Genomic DNA, 15,450 nt, shown 5'->3' with positions numbered 1-15,450 from the left:
AAGCTTTTTAGCTGAAAGTGAATCGACATTGAAAGCAGTAAAAGTAAAAGAGTTAAAGGGCAAAGCCCAGCTTTGCTCGGCATGACTGACTGCATTTGCTGAATGCATTCACATTATCAGATTAAGGCTCAGAACATTCATTGTCCCAGCGTGCCATTCAGTGACTGATCGACCTTCATAGAAGAACGCGATTAGATAACAAATCCACAAAGTCCACTAAATATAAATTAAAAAACGTGGGTGTCCAAACGTACATTTTCCAGTTTATTAAATGATCAGAGCAGCAATAACAGACTTTTTCTTGACCCCTCGTCAAATCGAATTCAATGACCATTTTGGAGTCAGGGGTTTGTAAAATAAAAATGAGTCTCCTCAGTAGATAAATTCACCTGTCAATACTGTAAATAAAATGGGACATTTAAACATTTGCACATGAGATCCATAAAAAACAAACATTCCCAATCAGCAAAACCATTATCACATTTTACTGGCTCGCTCTTGAAATCACAGACACAGCGAACAAGCATTCAGGCGGCGGCCCCTCCCCGATCCTCAGTCCTCTCGTCCCTCCTCCAGGCTCGGTACAGCTTGATGCTCAGACTCGGCAGGTCGTACAGCTCCTCCAGGTGGAAGCGCCGCCGAAAGCGCTCGACGAAGCTGTTCTCCCGGTCCAGACGAAAGCGCATGGCCCACAGGATCTGCGTGTTCTCCTGGCACAGGTGGTCAAACGTGTCCATCAGCTCCTCCAGGTAGGGATGGGCGTACACCACGTCGGCCGCCAGGATGTAATCGAAACGATGTGTGGCCCGCGGGAAGCGCTGCTCCACCCCCTGACCCCAGGTCAGCTCCGTGACCTTGGAACAGAGGAAAACGTCGAACACAATGCAACAAACCTCGCTGGCCGGATGTAAGATCGACCCGACCGTATGACGAGTGCAAAGGACGATACCAGAGGGATGTACTTGCATCGGCCCTTGGTGTTCCGTGTGACGTTGTACTGAAGGTTCCCCAGCAAATCCGGCAGGTCAGTGGAGGTCACCTTTGCACCTGGACACAGACACAGGAGGGGGGGGGGGGTTATAGGGAGCGAGCTGCAAACAGCACCCGAGAGAGGAACAAATCCAGAGCTGCAGACGGGGACAGCAGTTACAGCTGATCCCCAGATGTGTTTTGTTTCCGTACCCAACAAGCTGGACACGATGGAGACAAGCCCAGTTCCAGCACCAAGTTCGATCACATTTTTGTCCGTCAGGTTGTGTTGGTCTCGGTTGGTCTCTAAGAAATGACACAACACCATCGCCTGTTGGGGAAACACAGGTTTACGGTTCGCTGGCGGCGGAGCGCAGCAGCTAATTGTTTGTTTTGATGCATAAGTCGGAGGGCGTACTGAGGGCCAGAGCACAGCGCCATAGAGGTCTGTGGACTCCTTGATACGGATCTCCATGTCAGAAAAGACGTATCCCTCCCAGGCCTCCGGACCAATCAAGGAAGGGTGGAAACAGCGAGCCATTATGGCTTCAGCCAGCTCTGCACACGCAGCAGGGAGGAGAAGAAATGAAACGCAGTGTAAAGTGTGAGGAAAATGAAGAGCCTAGAACGACAAGACGGACAATTAGACTCTCTCCCAGCGGGCATTTTGACATCACAGCAGCAGGTGCGCGGCGGTAATTCATCATACTGGCTCGCTGGTATGCTCCAATGTTACGGAGCTAAAAATAATGGTATTTTTTTTGCACTGAGCTTTTCATGTCAAACATTTTGCTTCAAAAAAGGTCATAAGAATAAACAGTTAACCTACACAATGCTACTGGGGCTAAATAACAGACATTGCTCATAGCAGAGTTCAGTACTTTTATAATAGTTTTTGTTAAAGTTTTATTTGATGAAATTAATGGCTAAATTTACAAAAAGGAACTTTTTTGGCACAGTGAGAGCTGTGGATTATCCAGGCTAACAAGAAGATTCTATCTGGAATTAAATTTGATTTGTTTTCATGCGAGGCTATCTTAAGACTTGTTGACCAGTTTTGCAAAACAATTTGAAACAGGTTGAAATGTTCCAACCATAAAAAAAAGCAGATGTCATGCAGCTTGTTTTTCTTTTATATCACATTACAGGTAACGCTTGATTCTCTGCTCTATAAATGAATCCGATGTAGGCTCGTGAATCTGATCCCGCCGTTTGTGTGTCAGACTCCAGCTGTGGTTCAGTGCCAACGGACACTCAACTTCTGTTATGCAACACAGATCTGGAGAAAAGGTCAGGGGAGACCACAGAGCCACACAAAGGTTGGGGAGCCCGCTTATAAAATATGATGTTTATACACACAGAAAATGTCATTAACGAGCAGAGAGGCACTTGTTTCCATGGAACTAATATTTCAGCATATTGTGAGCATCACATTATGGCATTTAGGATTAATTGTGCACGCATACCTCCTTGGAAAGGAACTTTGGTTTATAGGTATGCATTACTAATTCTCACCTTCTCCTTTAGTCTTGGACTGTTGAGTCTCCATGTTTGAACGAGTCCAACCAGGAGGGAAAAAACGCCCCCAACTGAATTCTTTGGCCCCAGATCCTTTGGATTTGAGTCATCTGGATCCAGATGTATGGAATAGCGGTTAGCTGTTCTAATTTTCACCCAAGTAAAGTGTTTCCAACAACTTCAACTCCACCCAGTACTTGCCGTCTCTCTCTCTGGACTTGCTTACACACCCGTCTCTGTTGCGGTAGAGTGACGTACAGCAACAGCTGCTCTGTCAAACTGGAGCTGGGGAGGGACGGGGATTTCAAAAGCCTGATCCGAAATACACCCAATTGATTTCACCAGTTAAAATACAACATTCTCATCCCTCCCACAGATTGTAAAACCTCCAAATATTTGAAAAAAATATGTTCAATCCGGTCAACAATAAAGAAAATACATATTCTTTAATACAAAAAGGTTCAATTCATTAAGGCATTCGTTCACCCGTTTCCATTGTAAGGATCAAACGTGATCTCACAAAGTTTCAACCGCTTGAAGGATTTATGTCCGTAGTCGAGTCAAAACTTCTTCCCCCGTGCCTTTCCTCTCCTGCCTCCTCGGCCTCCTGCGCTTTTTGCTCCACGGCCTCGTCGGCTGCCTTCGAAGATGGATCGGGCTGTAACCATAGCGACGTCCGCCCCACCGTCGCTGTCTTCACTGGAGCTGCTGCCTCTCCGAGGTGCGGCCTCCGCAGGCTGCGGGGCGGCTTTGGCCGAGCGAGACTCCCGGCGGGTGCTGCTCGCCTCCTTCAGCGATGGGAGAGGTGATTCAAGAATCGCCTGCGATCCCAGGAAGCCTCCTCCTGCCACAGGCCGCGGCTCCGCTCCCTCCTTTGGGCTCTTGCTTGCCTCCTTGCCTTTCTTAGCTGTGGATGGGGACGGCCTTTCCTCGCCGCTGCCCCCCTCTTCATCCTCCTCCTCTCCTTCTCTCCTCTCCTTTCTCTTTAGGCAGGTGACAGCTCTGCGCAGACGCTCGCTGCGAATCGCCTGCTTCTCCCGTTGCTCCATGCGGAAGAACGAGTCGATCCGCAGCTGAGTCTGGACCACAGCCGTGAGGGATGGAGGGGAGAGGATGAGCGAGATTAGAGAACGCGGCGGTGTCCCCTCCATTAACGGGTGTCTCAGCTCCGCACAACAGAGTGTGACCACGATCAAGAGACGGGGACTGAGGACAAGTGTCTCTCACCCTGTTTTACTCTCAAGCTCTCGTGAGTTAAGTCATTAGCTGGCATTTCCCTGCTATGCTATCATTTGAGGTACAAGTACACCGGCTTACCTGCTGGCTGCTGAGCTGCTTGATCACGGGCATAAGAGCCTCCTCCGTCCTCCGGCTGCTCCAGCCGAAGCGATTGAGACAGAATGTAAAAGGCCGGTTAAGGAGGCGTGACGCTGTGATGGACACGCACAGACACACAAACACATAGAAAGGATATTCTTTGATCAAGTCGGGCTGCGGGCGTCCCCAGCTGAAGAAGTTATCCGACTGGTCCACGGCGGGTTGCAGGTAAGCCTGAGCCACCGCCGGGTTTGGGAAACCAGGATAGAGTTTCAGAGCCTTCAACTTTTTCTTAACCTTCGTGTCCCGAGGATCAGCCACCAGGCGCTTCTTCTCCTGAACCTCGGACCACCATTCACTAGAGGGAACAGCAACGAGGAAGCACAGCTAATTCATAGTTTGGCTTTAGCAATAAGTCTATGGAGGAATTAGGCGTGAAAATATATAATCAGGAACCTTTGTTAACTCAAACCCGGAGGAACACACCTGAACTGTGTGAGTGGCTCCAGGCCGGACCCTGGGAACTCATTCAGTATCTCCATGCCAGTCACATATCCGACCCCCGGAACGCCCTCTGTGTAGTCACTTCCCAGCAGGTACGCCAGGTTTATCAGTTTGGTCCTGTCCAGACCTGAGACGGAGACGGAGGTCGGATTGGAGACGGAGAAGACCAAAAGAGACCAAAAAAAAGGCTGTGTGCTCTCTGCTCAATTTGCAGACCATCGCGACACAATTCAATACAAGATCAGCAGAGGAGCAACAACGTGCTGTTCCAGCCCAGCAGGCCACGTGACAGCCAAACAGCACCATCTGCAGCATCATTTCACCCGAAACGATTAGTCTGTTTTCTTCTCTTTTTTACATTAAACAGGATATTAAGACGTGACCTGATTGGACGGAGCGTTGGCTTAATTTCCCCCAAAACACAACAGTTTCGCATGAGCATCTCTAAAAGATTTTTTTAGATTTTACAATAAAAAGGATAATGATAATAGAACAAGTTCTGACGAAAGATATATATTCATGTATATAGTGTGTATGTATTTGACATCTTCAGTCAACATTTTGTCTGTGATCATGTGTCACGTGATCTGCTAAACTCAAAACATTGAAACTTCTACCAATTAAAATAACCCCAAAAAGGAACTAGGACAAGAAGAAATGACGCAGGAATAACGGCTGAATGCTTGACGAGGCCATGTGACCGGGAGCACCGACCCAGTTGGTTCTGCAGGTCGCTGTACTGGTAGTGTTCCACATATTTGTCCTGGCTGAAGAAGTTCCTGTAGACGTGTCTCCCCCCAAACAGCCACACGTCCGAGTCGTCCGTGATGGTCCCGTTGGTGTGGTCAGCGCGGTCCAGCGCGGCACACTGCGCCTCGGCCTCCATCGGCGCCACCATGAACGGCACGCCGAACAGCCGCAGCAGCTCCTGGGCTCAGAGAGGGAGAAGGTTGTTCACGTCAACCCCCCCCCACCTCATGCACTTTTAGGTGTTTAGGTGTGATTTCACTGGGTCTTCGGCTCACCTGGCTCTCCAGGTGCATCTGCCCGGTGACCGTGTTCGCCATCCTCTCCTGCTGCTGTTTCAGCTCCCTCAGGTTGCTCTGCTCCACCTGCAGAGAGCTCTCCAGAGCCTCCAGCTCCTCCTGCAGCACAACACACACACACACACTCTGCATGAGCCTTGTGTCATACACACATTAAACTGCTACACAGCTCAGCCTCAAACCACCAAACGGTGTGCAGTGTTAACTGAGAAGGTGAGGCACAATAAAACGGCGGCTCGTTCCACTCCTGAGGCCACATTCTTGGTTTTCTTAAAGAGAAGCAACGATGAAGTTCTCTGTGTCTAAACCATCATGACAGGAAGTCTCACCACGTCAAAGTGTTCCCATTCATTTATTGCGTGAGTTGAGGTGGATTCTGTCTCTGTTCCGTCCTTTAACTCAGTCTGTCTCTCTGTGTCGTCTTCTTCTTCCTCCTCTTCCTCCTCCTCCTCCTCCTCCTCCTCCTCCTCCTCCGAAGCAGCAGCTGGACTGAGAGCCTTCTCCAAACCGTCATCTGGTCTTTCTTCTGGCTTGGTCTCATCTTTACAGGCCTCAGGTGGAGATCCTTTCTGTCCAGCCATTACAAGTGAACCGTCTGCACCGCCCTCTTTCAATTCTTCGTCCGACACCTCGATGAAGCTCTCTGAGAGAGAAAAAAAAAACACTTTTTGTTATTGTCTGCGGGTTTCGGGAGTCACCAGTGAGTTGCCCTCTTCCCTCGACTGCCACCGTACCTTCTGACTCGCTCTCCTCACGGCCCTCCGACTTCACGTCGTCTCCTTTCCTCTCCTCCGCGGCCTCGACCGCCTCGTCGCTCCTCTGCTTTAACGGCCCGGGGGGCTTTTGGGCCTCGCCGCTGAGGGGTTCCCCACCTGGCTGAGCAGAGAGATTGCTGGACAACGTGTTCCGACCGAAGGCAGCAGCACAGTTCGCCTCTGTGGTCGTGGCTTGTTGTTTCTCCGTGTGGCCTCTACTTCCCCGCCGCGTTTCCTCTGTCGGCTGTTTTTTCTGTTCCGAGTCCGCTCCTCTGTCGTTGGGCTTTTGCGCCGTCGCTTCATTTCTCCGAACAGCCGCGGCCCCCGTCTCGTCTCCGGAGCCGCCGGCGAGCAAACTGCGTTTCACCGCGAAGTCACGGTTCTCACGAGGCAGCATCCCGCCATCGGGTTCGCCCTCCTCCTCGGAGCTGCTGACTACAACTGGCGGGACAGCGCGGCGGATGTCGGCCGGCGCTCCAGCAGGTGAGCTAAAGAGCAGAGTCCTGTGCTCGGTGTCCTCCTCCTCAGCTAGAGCTCGTTGGATCGCCAGCCGGGTACGCGGGGACACGCTGCCATCCATCTGGTCCCGGTCCGCCGTCTCCCCCTCCTCCTCCTCTGAGCTGTCGTTCATCGCAGCCCGGATCGCCTCCAGTGTACGGGGCGAGGGCGGCGACGCGTCTCCCCGGCTCGGTTGGGACGCGGAGGCTTTGGGTTCCGCGGACGACGGACCCGGCACTTGTGCCTTTGCCTCACAGGGCGGACGCCACAGGGGCTCGGGCCGGTCTGCCGCTCGCCTGGAGCCGCCTGCCGCCGAGCTGCCGGACCAAGCCGCAGCTGCCGGTCGGCTCTCGGGCGCCGCCTCCTTCGTTTTGGAGCCTGCGTGGGAAAAGCAGGGCGGTGTTTCACGTACCAAAACAAAAGACGGGTTTGCAGGATTTAAATCACGATGACGCCTTGATGGCCGCCGGTTGCGTTCAACCATGGAATGAAATATGGAACCAAATATGCAGTTATGATCATCCCTTTGCTGTAAAAACACAGAACCCCTCCTCTGACCCAGTAAACACACCAGCATGACCTCCCCCACCTTTAATAAGGATGTAGTGAGAGTAGTCCTCTGAAACCAGCCGCTGGGACTCCACGCTGCGACCCTGCTCCTCCCCGTCGCGTTGGCCGAGCTGCGGAGCGCCGCCGGCGCTCTGCTGGCTCATCTCTTTCTCCACGCCGCGCAGACGCTGATTCAGGTGGTTCCTCTGCAGCAGGCCGGCCAACTGGTAGTTGGAAAATTCTCCTGACCGCTGAGAGGAAGTGAAGAAGAGTCAATGATGAAGAGCAGGAAATGTGTGTGTGTGTGTGTGTGTGTGTGTGTGTGTGTGTAAACGGTACCTCTGGGGGTTTGTGGTACATGGTACGGCGTCTTTTGGCAAACTCTTTCATGTCTTTGAGTATCTCGTGTTTCATTTCAGGAGGCAGGCCGGTGAACTCCTCCGAGTTGATGTCCACGGAGTTTGGGTCCCCGTGCGAGTCTCCCTGAGAGACAGCGAGCCGCCGACCAACATATGACTTTGTTGTGGATGTGACTCCAAATAACTCGTGGAGTAGAGTTTGTATAAAGCAATCAAAGCAAAACGTGGCCACAGAGAGGCTTTCACACTGCTGAGGACAAGACCAGGTTTAAACAACAACCAAGTACCAAAGTACCATCAATATTTGCTTGAACAAACTATATGAAGCGAAGCCATTCATTCGTTCATGTGGTGACTTTACCTGATACATCTGATAGCCGTCATCCGTCTGCTCCAACTCCTCGTCCTCCTCTGAACTGAATAAATGAAACAAATATAAATGGTCTATGTTCCAGTATTATGGGTGAATTAACAGCATAAAGGAAAATATCTTTTGCAAAGTGCTTCTTCGTGCAAGGTTTACGTCTCATTGATTGACTTGATTCTCCCATCACATGCATATCGAACCTTTACCAGCCCCCACTAAGCGGATGTGTGCTAACCCGAGGAGCGGACTTCAACTACAACAATACCAGTGACCAGTGACCTTCTCTGACCTGCTTTTTTCAGCCTCCTCTGAAGCTGGCAGGGCCGGTAGAACATACATGTCGTCAACCTCATCTCTCCTCACAGTGGAGAGGCTGGGAAGAGGATCCTTACTGGGGCCGGATGACAGGGAGAGGAACTTCAGACGACTGAAATAGACAGATCATTGTGTGAATAGAGAGAGAGAGAGAGAGAGAGAGAGACCTGTGGTCTCCAAGTGCAGCTTTGACAGCCTGTCTCTTCAGGAACGTCTTCAGGAGTTTCTCATTAGTCTCTTTGGACTCCCGGCTCAACTCCTCTTTCCTCTGCCTCCTCACCGCCTGCAGGAGGAGACCACAGAGAACACTGGGAAAAATCACACGCGTTTGGACGAATCGCCCCAAATGATGCAGGTGTTTGTCCAGGACCCCCCCGCTGGCCGTACCAGGGTCTGTCTCTTCAGCAGCGGCGCGTCCCCGTCAAACACAAAGATCGGCCTGATGCGGAAGAAGAGCAGCTTACAGATGCGGTGGAAGAGAGTGAGCAGGTGGGCGTTTTGGACGCTGTTGCCGTCGCGGTCCCTCACCCCCTTCACGGCCTGGTTCAGCCATATGCTGATGTCTGGAGGGGGTCCGGTTAAGGTTCACGCAGTAGTTTGACACAATATGCGGTCGGTCGCGTCAGTGCATCCGAGCGGAGACGTGCAGGCGAGGGGATGGAGACCTGCTCGATGACGGACGGATGTGGGAGGATAAAATGAATGGATCACATGCAGGTTGTAAAAGGATACCGACGGCCAGGATCTTTCCCTCCAGGGTCTCGGGGTTGATGGGCTTCCCCGTGGTCTCCAGCAGCCTCCACAGTCCATGCACTCCCATGATCACTGCAGTCCACGACTCTCACGACGAGTAAAAAGAAGAAAAAAAGAAATCGCGACTAGTTACCTGTTCAGGACCATTGCGAGCGTTTTATTGAATCAACTTCGAAATGACTGAGGCGAGTGAAGAAGAGAGGGGAGGGGGCATTGTAGAGGTACTTTTCAACGTTCGATGTAACACTATTTTTTGTCCGGAGAGCATTAATGGTCCGCGCGCGAAGGTTCCGTGTTGTTTCCGTCGGGTCATATTTAGGTGTTGCACCACTAGCTCCGGTGTAGCACCCATTTACCGGATCGGTTTCTGTTAATTCTGTTAATCCACGATGTAAAGCTACAGAGTAACCGATTGGAGATCAGTTGTGTGTTCAGTAGACAAAGGGGAGGAAGGGGGGCATTTATTGTATCCACACGTTTGCAAACCAGGTAGCGTCCCTTGGCCGGAAGTGTTGCCTGAAACACCGATCCCAGGGAAAATAATAATCACTTCCTCCTCTAAGGCCAACTGTGTCCGGTAACACAACAAACAGCTGACTGCTGCTTACACGGATTACTGCTGGTTTGCTTCCATTCTTTCCCGGTATGTTGTCTAATAATTTCTCTGAATACCAAAATCCGATCCCCAGGTGTGGGCTAGCTACCGATAGCAGGGTAGCGCTGACGCTACTTTAACTCGGGATTGTTAAACTTCCCGTTAAAGCGCCTGGGCGAACAGAAGCTACCGAGTTAGCTTCTCTGCTAACGTGTGTATCGTTATCGGCCCCTCAGCTGTAAACCCCGACCTTTGACCCGCGGCATTATTTGCTCGACCTCCCGAGCGCTGAATGATGAATGGCGTTAATAACAGATTGCATTTTTCTTCTGTTCACCGTCTCAGGATGACCAGTCCCCCGGGTTCCCCCTGAGCCACAGACTGCCCTCTCGACTGACGCCTCCACCTCCTCCACCATGACCGCTGCTGTGAGAGGTAACGTCACCCATTGTTTTCAATTAACCTCCTGGAATTTACGTCTCCTTCCTGTTCATCAAGTTTCATGAAATGGATGAAACGTCTTGTATTGAGGTTGCTTTTACATTTGGGCTTCGGGTTCGTGTATTGTTTTAATATGCAGGGGAAGTGGTGTCTTCTCATCCAGCATGCATAGTAAAAGCCAATTCTCAGGGTCTAATTTGGACCGATCACAAGCAGCTGTACAGCTGCATGTTAAACCTGGACCTTTATGGTAATCTACCCAACCGCTACCAATAACGTATTACGGCTCAATATCCAGCCCTTAAAGGCTGCTTGGGAGGGTCTGTGGCTACACGCTGGCATCTATTTGACACCTTGAAGTTTTTGTCCCATCTTGTTTTGGCAAATCAACGTGTGCAATACGACGGTGTTTATAGGAATGTAAGAGTAATCTGCTTTGAAGTGCAAACGTGACTGTATTAATTTTGTCCAGGCCCCACCGGTGTGCCTATCCGAGGAGCTGGCGATGGCATGGAAACTGAAAAACCGCCCACCGCCATTCTGGAGGTAAACACCGATACACCGCCGCCGCCGGGTCCGCCCGCGGTTTCCCTCCTGAAGGTGGCGAGCCCTAAACGCAGCCCCAAATCCACCCAGCCCGCTCCTCCTGCGGCTCCCCAGCCCCTCGGGGTGCTCTACCTGGGCAAGGTGAGTCGAGAGGCCTGCACGGAGGTGGAGGCTGTGAGGATCCTCATCCCCCGCTCTGCTATCAGCCGGCACACCCGTACAGGACCCGCTGAGGGCAAAGGGGAGGCCGGGCAGCAGGGCCAGGGCTCTCCCCCGCTGCCTCTGGTGGAGGACTGGAGAGGACAGATGGAGAAGCTGCAGAACTCTGAACGCCGGCTGCTGCAGGACAAGGAAGGCCTTTCCAATCAGCTCCGTGTGCAGACCGAGGTAAGGCCCCAAGCGAAGAGGATAGATTCTGTTTAGTCGATGCGGCGGGCTTTGCCACGGCAGGTTTCATGTACCGAAACATGCAAGGCGTCTTGATATGTTGCACAGCGATCAGAATCAATGAATTTTAATGTGTCCTGTGAAATGTCTTGACTTCATAATTCCGTACAGTTGATACAATACAGTCATTTGTCTTATCTTAGAAATGAGCCCACTGTATTGTTGGGTCATCCTTTCAGCAATATTTCTGTATTTCAGCAAAATTTCTGTGCACCAGGTAAACCGTGAGCTAAAGAAACTGCTGGTGGCGTCGGTGGGTGACGACCTTCAGTACCACTTTGAGCGTCTGTCGCGGGAGAAGAACCATCTGATTCTGGAGAATGAGGCCCTCGGCCGGAGTCTGGCCCACACGGCCGAGCAGCTGGAGCGGATGAGCATCCAGTGTGACGTGTGGAGGAGCAAGTTCCTGGCCAGCAGGTTTGAAATGCACCAAAACAAAAGCCGTAACAAAAAACCCTGCAACCGTATGTCTGGGACAAGACCCCCCAAAACAATGAGGATTACATGAAGAATATCAACAATAATCATGCTGAATAAACGCTCTGTTCAGGGTCATGGCCGAGGAGTTGACGAGTGCCAGAGCGGCTCTGCAGAGGCAAACCAGAGAGGCACAAGGCGCCATTCAAGACCTGCTGTCGGAGAGAGAAGAGTTCTCCAGCGACATGGTGCTCACTCACAGGTAACATTAGTACATTTATTATTTAGAAAACTAGCGGGACATTTATCGATGGCTGAGAAGAGAGGACACACAAACCAACATGCGTGTTTTTAAAAACGTCAGTATTCTGCTCTTGATGTCCACAGTCTAGTGGGTTTGTTTAGAAATAAAATGCCATTTGGTCAAATACAAAGAGACAAATCTTTTTGCTCAACATTGACTCGTATATATATTTTTTCTGATTGGCACAGCTTAGTAGTAAGAACTTGACCAACACTCATGTTAATGTGGAATGAAATGGCCTTTCCCTTCTTTTTACATGTTAAGCTTTACGTAAACATTTACAGCTTCAGTCGTTTCCATAGTATTCATTTGCATGTAGGATAAACATACTTTAATTCTGAAACCTTTTGTTACATAAAACTATTTTAACATAAAGTGGCTGCTTTTCAAAGTAACTTTTGATGAAGCTGCACAGCTTCAAAGAACTTGAGCTGGAGCAAACTCAAGTTTGCCCGTTTGTTTTGTTTCCGTCGTCAGGTCTCTGGAGCAGCTCCTCGTCTCCCTGCAGTGGGGCAGACAGCAGACGTACTACCCCAGTGCACAGCCCCTTAGCACAGGAGAGCTGGCAGCAGCCAATCACAAGCTGGCAGTCGCCATCAACTCCCATCTGTTGGGAAACACCAGCAGCAGCATCAGCGTGGTTAAGAGCAGCACCGTCACGGCTGAGCTGCTCTGCAGCACTCCGGCTGAGAAGATGGCTGAAAAGGTGGGAAGTCCACACCTGTGTGGAAATCTGAGCCTTTTCTATTATTCGTTGTAAAATCCAGCGCTTCACACACGTTTTTATCCGTGTTCTCTCCCAGGTGCTGAAGATTTTGGATCCAATTTCCTGTTCGGAAAACCAAGAAGACCCTCCGCTCACTGACTCCTCCCCCTCGAGCTTTCAGAGCAGCAAGAAGAGCATCGGCAGGTTCCACCCATACACCCGCTACGAGAACATTACTTTTAACTGCTGCGAGCGCTGCTCGGGGGACATCCTGGTGCTGTAGGGGCCCAACGAGTGATATCAGGAGATAACTGCTGCTGTGTGTTAAGGGACGTCATCCCTCAGCAACGAAAGGTCGCTGCTCCAGCAGACGCCATTCGTAGTAAGAGGCCTTTGCTACACACTGACTGTTGCGTTTCCACAGTTTCTGATGTTTTAAAATTGTATTTTAATTAGGAGGAAAAAAAGCTGATAAATGGATTGGAGGAATAATGCTGAATTACAGCCTGGTTTAAATAATGTAAAGGGCTATTTATTGTTGAGATGTGAGGTCAGTGTTACATGATGAACAGACGGTGAGGCCTTTCTGCTTATTTATACCTGAACATTAGACTAGTGTTTCATTTCAATTATATGAGTAATGTGCTGTCAGAGCGAATAGGCTGTAATCAGACGCGCGAGGAAGTTCACAAAGGGGCTAACGTGCTAATTGAACTGTCACGATGCCGCTCATACCGCAAGGGCCCAGATGTCTCAGTGTGAAGGTGCTGTCATATTTCAAAAATAGTGTATCGATATTTTGTATTACGCTTGTAAAAGTGGTGTCGTATACATTCAATGTCTTGGAGGGGTTTGATGGTACTACCACATGTATTATACACAAAGAGAAGCATTCAATGCAGAGTTTAACTTTTCTGGTGTTACAAAAGATTGGTGCATTTTTCTAAAATAAAAATTCCATAAAATGTCATATGAAATATTTTTTATTGAATCATGTCATTTATTTTGGGTGATTCTATTTAAAATGCTGTTCAAAACCAAGCTGTATCGATGGTTTGGTATATTTGGTCTGTGGAATTGATGGTGACTGGTTTACTCTAAAGGCACACCAGAAAATTATTTATACATTTTGTTTTCCATGTTGGACCAAAAATAAAGACCAAAGTAGCTACCACTTTGTTTTTAATGTATTGTTCTTGTAATAACTCTGAAATAAAGCAGTCAGTGAGCCCCATCGACTGCCTATTACAATTTTAACCGCTTGTCTCAGATTTTGACATTTTCTCAGACGCCACTTGTAAACCGACACGTCCTTCTTATCCCAAGTTACAATTTGTATCGACTTTACTCCGTATCCCACCACATGTTGCCTCCGCCAGCACCTTTCTTCCCCCCCATGGTGCTCTTCAGCGATGTCCGTATTCTGGTTGCGGCTGGTTTGTTTTCTCTGTCGCGGGGGCGTCCGGCCAACCGGTCGCTCCCACTGAGCCCAGACTCTTGAGCGGGTCTGGGAAGAGTTTGGCCCTCGTATTTAAACTTCCTCTCACCGTTTCTTTCTTCAAACCTAAGCGGCCTGCCACCATCCGGTCTTGGGCCGTGATTCGAGACGCCTTTTCCTCTGTTGTTGCCGCCGTCTTTCTGTGTCCGTTGCTGGTGGAAGCCATCATACTTCCTCTTCGGCACGAACATCAGCGCCTCCTCCCATTTCCCCGTCTCCTTGAAAGTGAGCATGATGCGGATCATCTGGTCCAGAGTCAGATTTTTGGCTCCCACCTCCCAGTGCAGGAACTCATCCAGCGGTAAACGGGCCGTGGCCAGATTCAGACGCTTGGCGTTGGCCAACGACAAGCCTGACTGGATCGAGCGGTCCACCAGGGCTCCGATGATGTAGACCTTGGAGTGGTCGTACGTGCGGAGGACGTTGGGGGAGTCTGCGGTGAGGTACACCAGACGTTCCCGGGGGAAGCGCTCCACGTGCTGTTGGTCGGTGCTGGTGACCAGCAGGCGGTCCCAGGCCTCCGCGCCGTAGCGTTTGACCAGCTCTCTCTTGTAGGCTCCGTCCTCCTGCAGGTTGCAAAAGTGGAGGTGGTAAGGGTCAGTGGCCCGCCGGTTCCACCCTTCCACCTCCATCAGCTGGGACACCGTGTTCTCCAACTCCCGCTTGGCCATGTTGGAATCATAGCTCATGTCAAACACCAGCGGCTGACCGAACACCATGGCCTGGGCGGTCCTCCAGCCAAAGAGCTTGTCCATGGAGCGGTCCCAGAAATGCATGATCAAGTGGTTTTTCAGCTCAGGTCCTCTCTCTTCCTCGGCATCGCCGTCCTGTCCGCCGCTCTGCTCCATTGAGGCCTCCCTCGCCGTCTTCTTCTGCAGCTGCTTCTCCTTGCGGGCCCTTTTGTGGCCCTCCCTGATGGCCAGGTACTTCAGGTACTTCCTCCTGGAGGACTTGGTGGTGAGCTCGGACAGCGTCTGAACCTCTTCGTCGGTCATCTCTTGAGGCACAGTTTTGCCGGCTTGCTGCCACATTGCGACCAGATCGCGGGTCGCCTCGAGCGAGGAGCCGTCTTTAGAAACAACGCCTTGTTCTTTGAGGTGTCCACCCTCGTCCTCGGCGCTTCGCCTGGTCTTTTCTGGTGCCGCTCGGGCTTTCATTACGGATTTCCATTTGTCCAGATCCAGAGTGTGCATCTCATTGGGGTCGTCGCTCTCCGACTGGGGGGCATCTTTCCACACCGGGATCCCGGTGCTGAGGCGACCAGCGGAAATGTGCGGCCGGTGGAGAGCGGCAATGCTGCCTAGGAGAGAAGTTCTGACTTGTCTCTTTGTAACACGGGACGCCAAAGAGAAACCGCCTTTCCACAGTTCATAACAAGCCGGGTTAGTGAAAAGCCGTAACATTGTGATGAACTGTATTGAACTGCAGCGAAGTACGGTACTAACGAGAGGAAATACAGACGGACACTTTGTCCTTACGTGCCATCAACCCGGGTCTCTCCGTTTTACAGTCAGTAAAATGTAATCTACATTTTTAAGTCTTAGAT

At 50.7% G+C, this 15,450-nt stretch overlaps 4 protein-coding genes across 12 annotated transcripts; 1 reads left to right on the top strand and 3 right to left on the bottom strand.

The window, feature by feature from the left end:
* Positions 1 to 251: 251 nt before the first annotated feature.
* Positions 252 to 2,772, bottom strand: mettl21e (methyltransferase like 21e). 3 transcript variants are annotated; one of them, XM_040196750.2, is made up of 6 exons: positions 2,689 to 2,772; positions 2,485 to 2,597; positions 1,388 to 1,527; positions 1,183 to 1,300; positions 950 to 1,047; positions 252 to 854 (listed from the first exon to the last, which is right to left on the bottom strand). In XM_040196750.2, the coding sequence occupies exons 2-6, from the start codon at positions 2,516 to 2,518 to the stop codon at positions 528 to 530; spliced, it is 717 nt and encodes a 238-aa protein (XP_040052684.2). In that variant the 5' UTR covers positions 2,519 to 2,597; positions 2,689 to 2,772; the 3' UTR covers positions 252 to 527. The 3 variants fall into 3 exon arrangements, with proteins under 3 accessions (XP_040052684.2, XP_077941698.1, XP_040052691.2); XM_078085572.1 differs by having other exon boundaries at positions 1,388 to 1,591; positions 2,689 to 2,758; XM_040196757.2 differs by lacking the exon at positions 2,689 to 2,772 and having other exon boundaries at positions 1,388 to 1,591; positions 2,485 to 2,621.
* On the bottom strand, positions 2,639 to 9,199 carry ercc5 (excision repair cross-complementation group 5). 6 transcript variants are annotated; one of them, XM_078085568.1, is made up of 16 exons: positions 8,930 to 9,199; positions 8,585 to 8,760; positions 8,365 to 8,480; positions 8,172 to 8,273; positions 7,877 to 7,931; positions 7,496 to 7,639; positions 7,197 to 7,407; positions 6,089 to 6,985; positions 5,684 to 5,997; positions 5,334 to 5,453; positions 5,023 to 5,236; positions 4,291 to 4,435; positions 3,962 to 4,162; positions 3,805 to 3,889; positions 3,008 to 3,566; positions 2,641 to 2,772 (listed from the first exon to the last, which is right to left on the bottom strand). In XM_078085568.1, the coding sequence occupies exons 1-15, from the start codon at positions 9,015 to 9,017 to the stop codon at positions 3,048 to 3,050; spliced, it is 3,387 nt and encodes a 1,128-aa protein (XP_077941694.1). In that variant the 5' UTR covers positions 9,018 to 9,199; the 3' UTR covers positions 2,641 to 2,772; positions 3,008 to 3,047. The 6 variants fall into 6 exon arrangements, 5 of the variants coding, with proteins under 5 accessions (XP_040052647.2, XP_077941694.1, XP_077941693.1 ...); XM_040196713.2 differs by lacking the exon at positions 3,008 to 3,566 and having other exon boundaries at positions 2,639 to 2,772; XM_078085567.1 differs by having other exon boundaries at positions 3,805 to 4,162.
* On the top strand, positions 8,597 to 13,580 carry blzf1 (basic leucine zipper nuclear factor 1). 2 transcript variants are annotated; one of them, XM_078085570.1, is made up of 7 exons: positions 8,597 to 8,686; positions 9,891 to 9,980; positions 10,459 to 10,919; positions 11,197 to 11,396; positions 11,530 to 11,658; positions 12,178 to 12,406; positions 12,504 to 13,580. In XM_078085570.1, exons 2-7 carry the CDS (start codon positions 9,962 to 9,964, stop codon positions 12,687 to 12,689), a joined length of 1,224 nt encoding a protein of 407 aa, XP_077941696.1. In that variant the 5' UTR covers positions 8,597 to 8,686; positions 9,891 to 9,961; the 3' UTR covers positions 12,690 to 13,580. The 2 variants fall into 2 exon arrangements, with proteins under 2 accessions (XP_077941696.1, XP_040052672.2); XM_040196738.2 differs by lacking the exon at positions 8,597 to 8,686 and adding an exon at positions 9,455 to 9,593.
* On the bottom strand, positions 13,374 to 15,307 carry trmt10c (tRNA methyltransferase 10C, mitochondrial RNase P subunit). The gene has a single exon (XM_040196724.2). It carries the CDS (start codon positions 15,305 to 15,307, stop codon positions 13,751 to 13,753), a length of 1,557 nt encoding a protein of 518 aa, XP_040052658.2. The 3' UTR covers positions 13,374 to 13,750.
* Positions 15,308 to 15,450: the final 143 nt, after the last annotated feature.

This window comes from Gasterosteus aculeatus, chromosome 12 (assembly GCF_964276395.1).
Source record: "Gasterosteus aculeatus chromosome 12, fGasAcu3.hap1.1, whole genome shotgun sequence".
In the NCBI taxonomy this organism is placed as follows: domain Eukaryota; kingdom Metazoa; phylum Chordata; class Actinopteri; order Perciformes; family Gasterosteidae; genus Gasterosteus; species Gasterosteus aculeatus.
The sequence above is the reverse complement of the archived record's forward strand: the minus strand, read 5'-3'. Positions and strand labels throughout refer to the sequence as shown.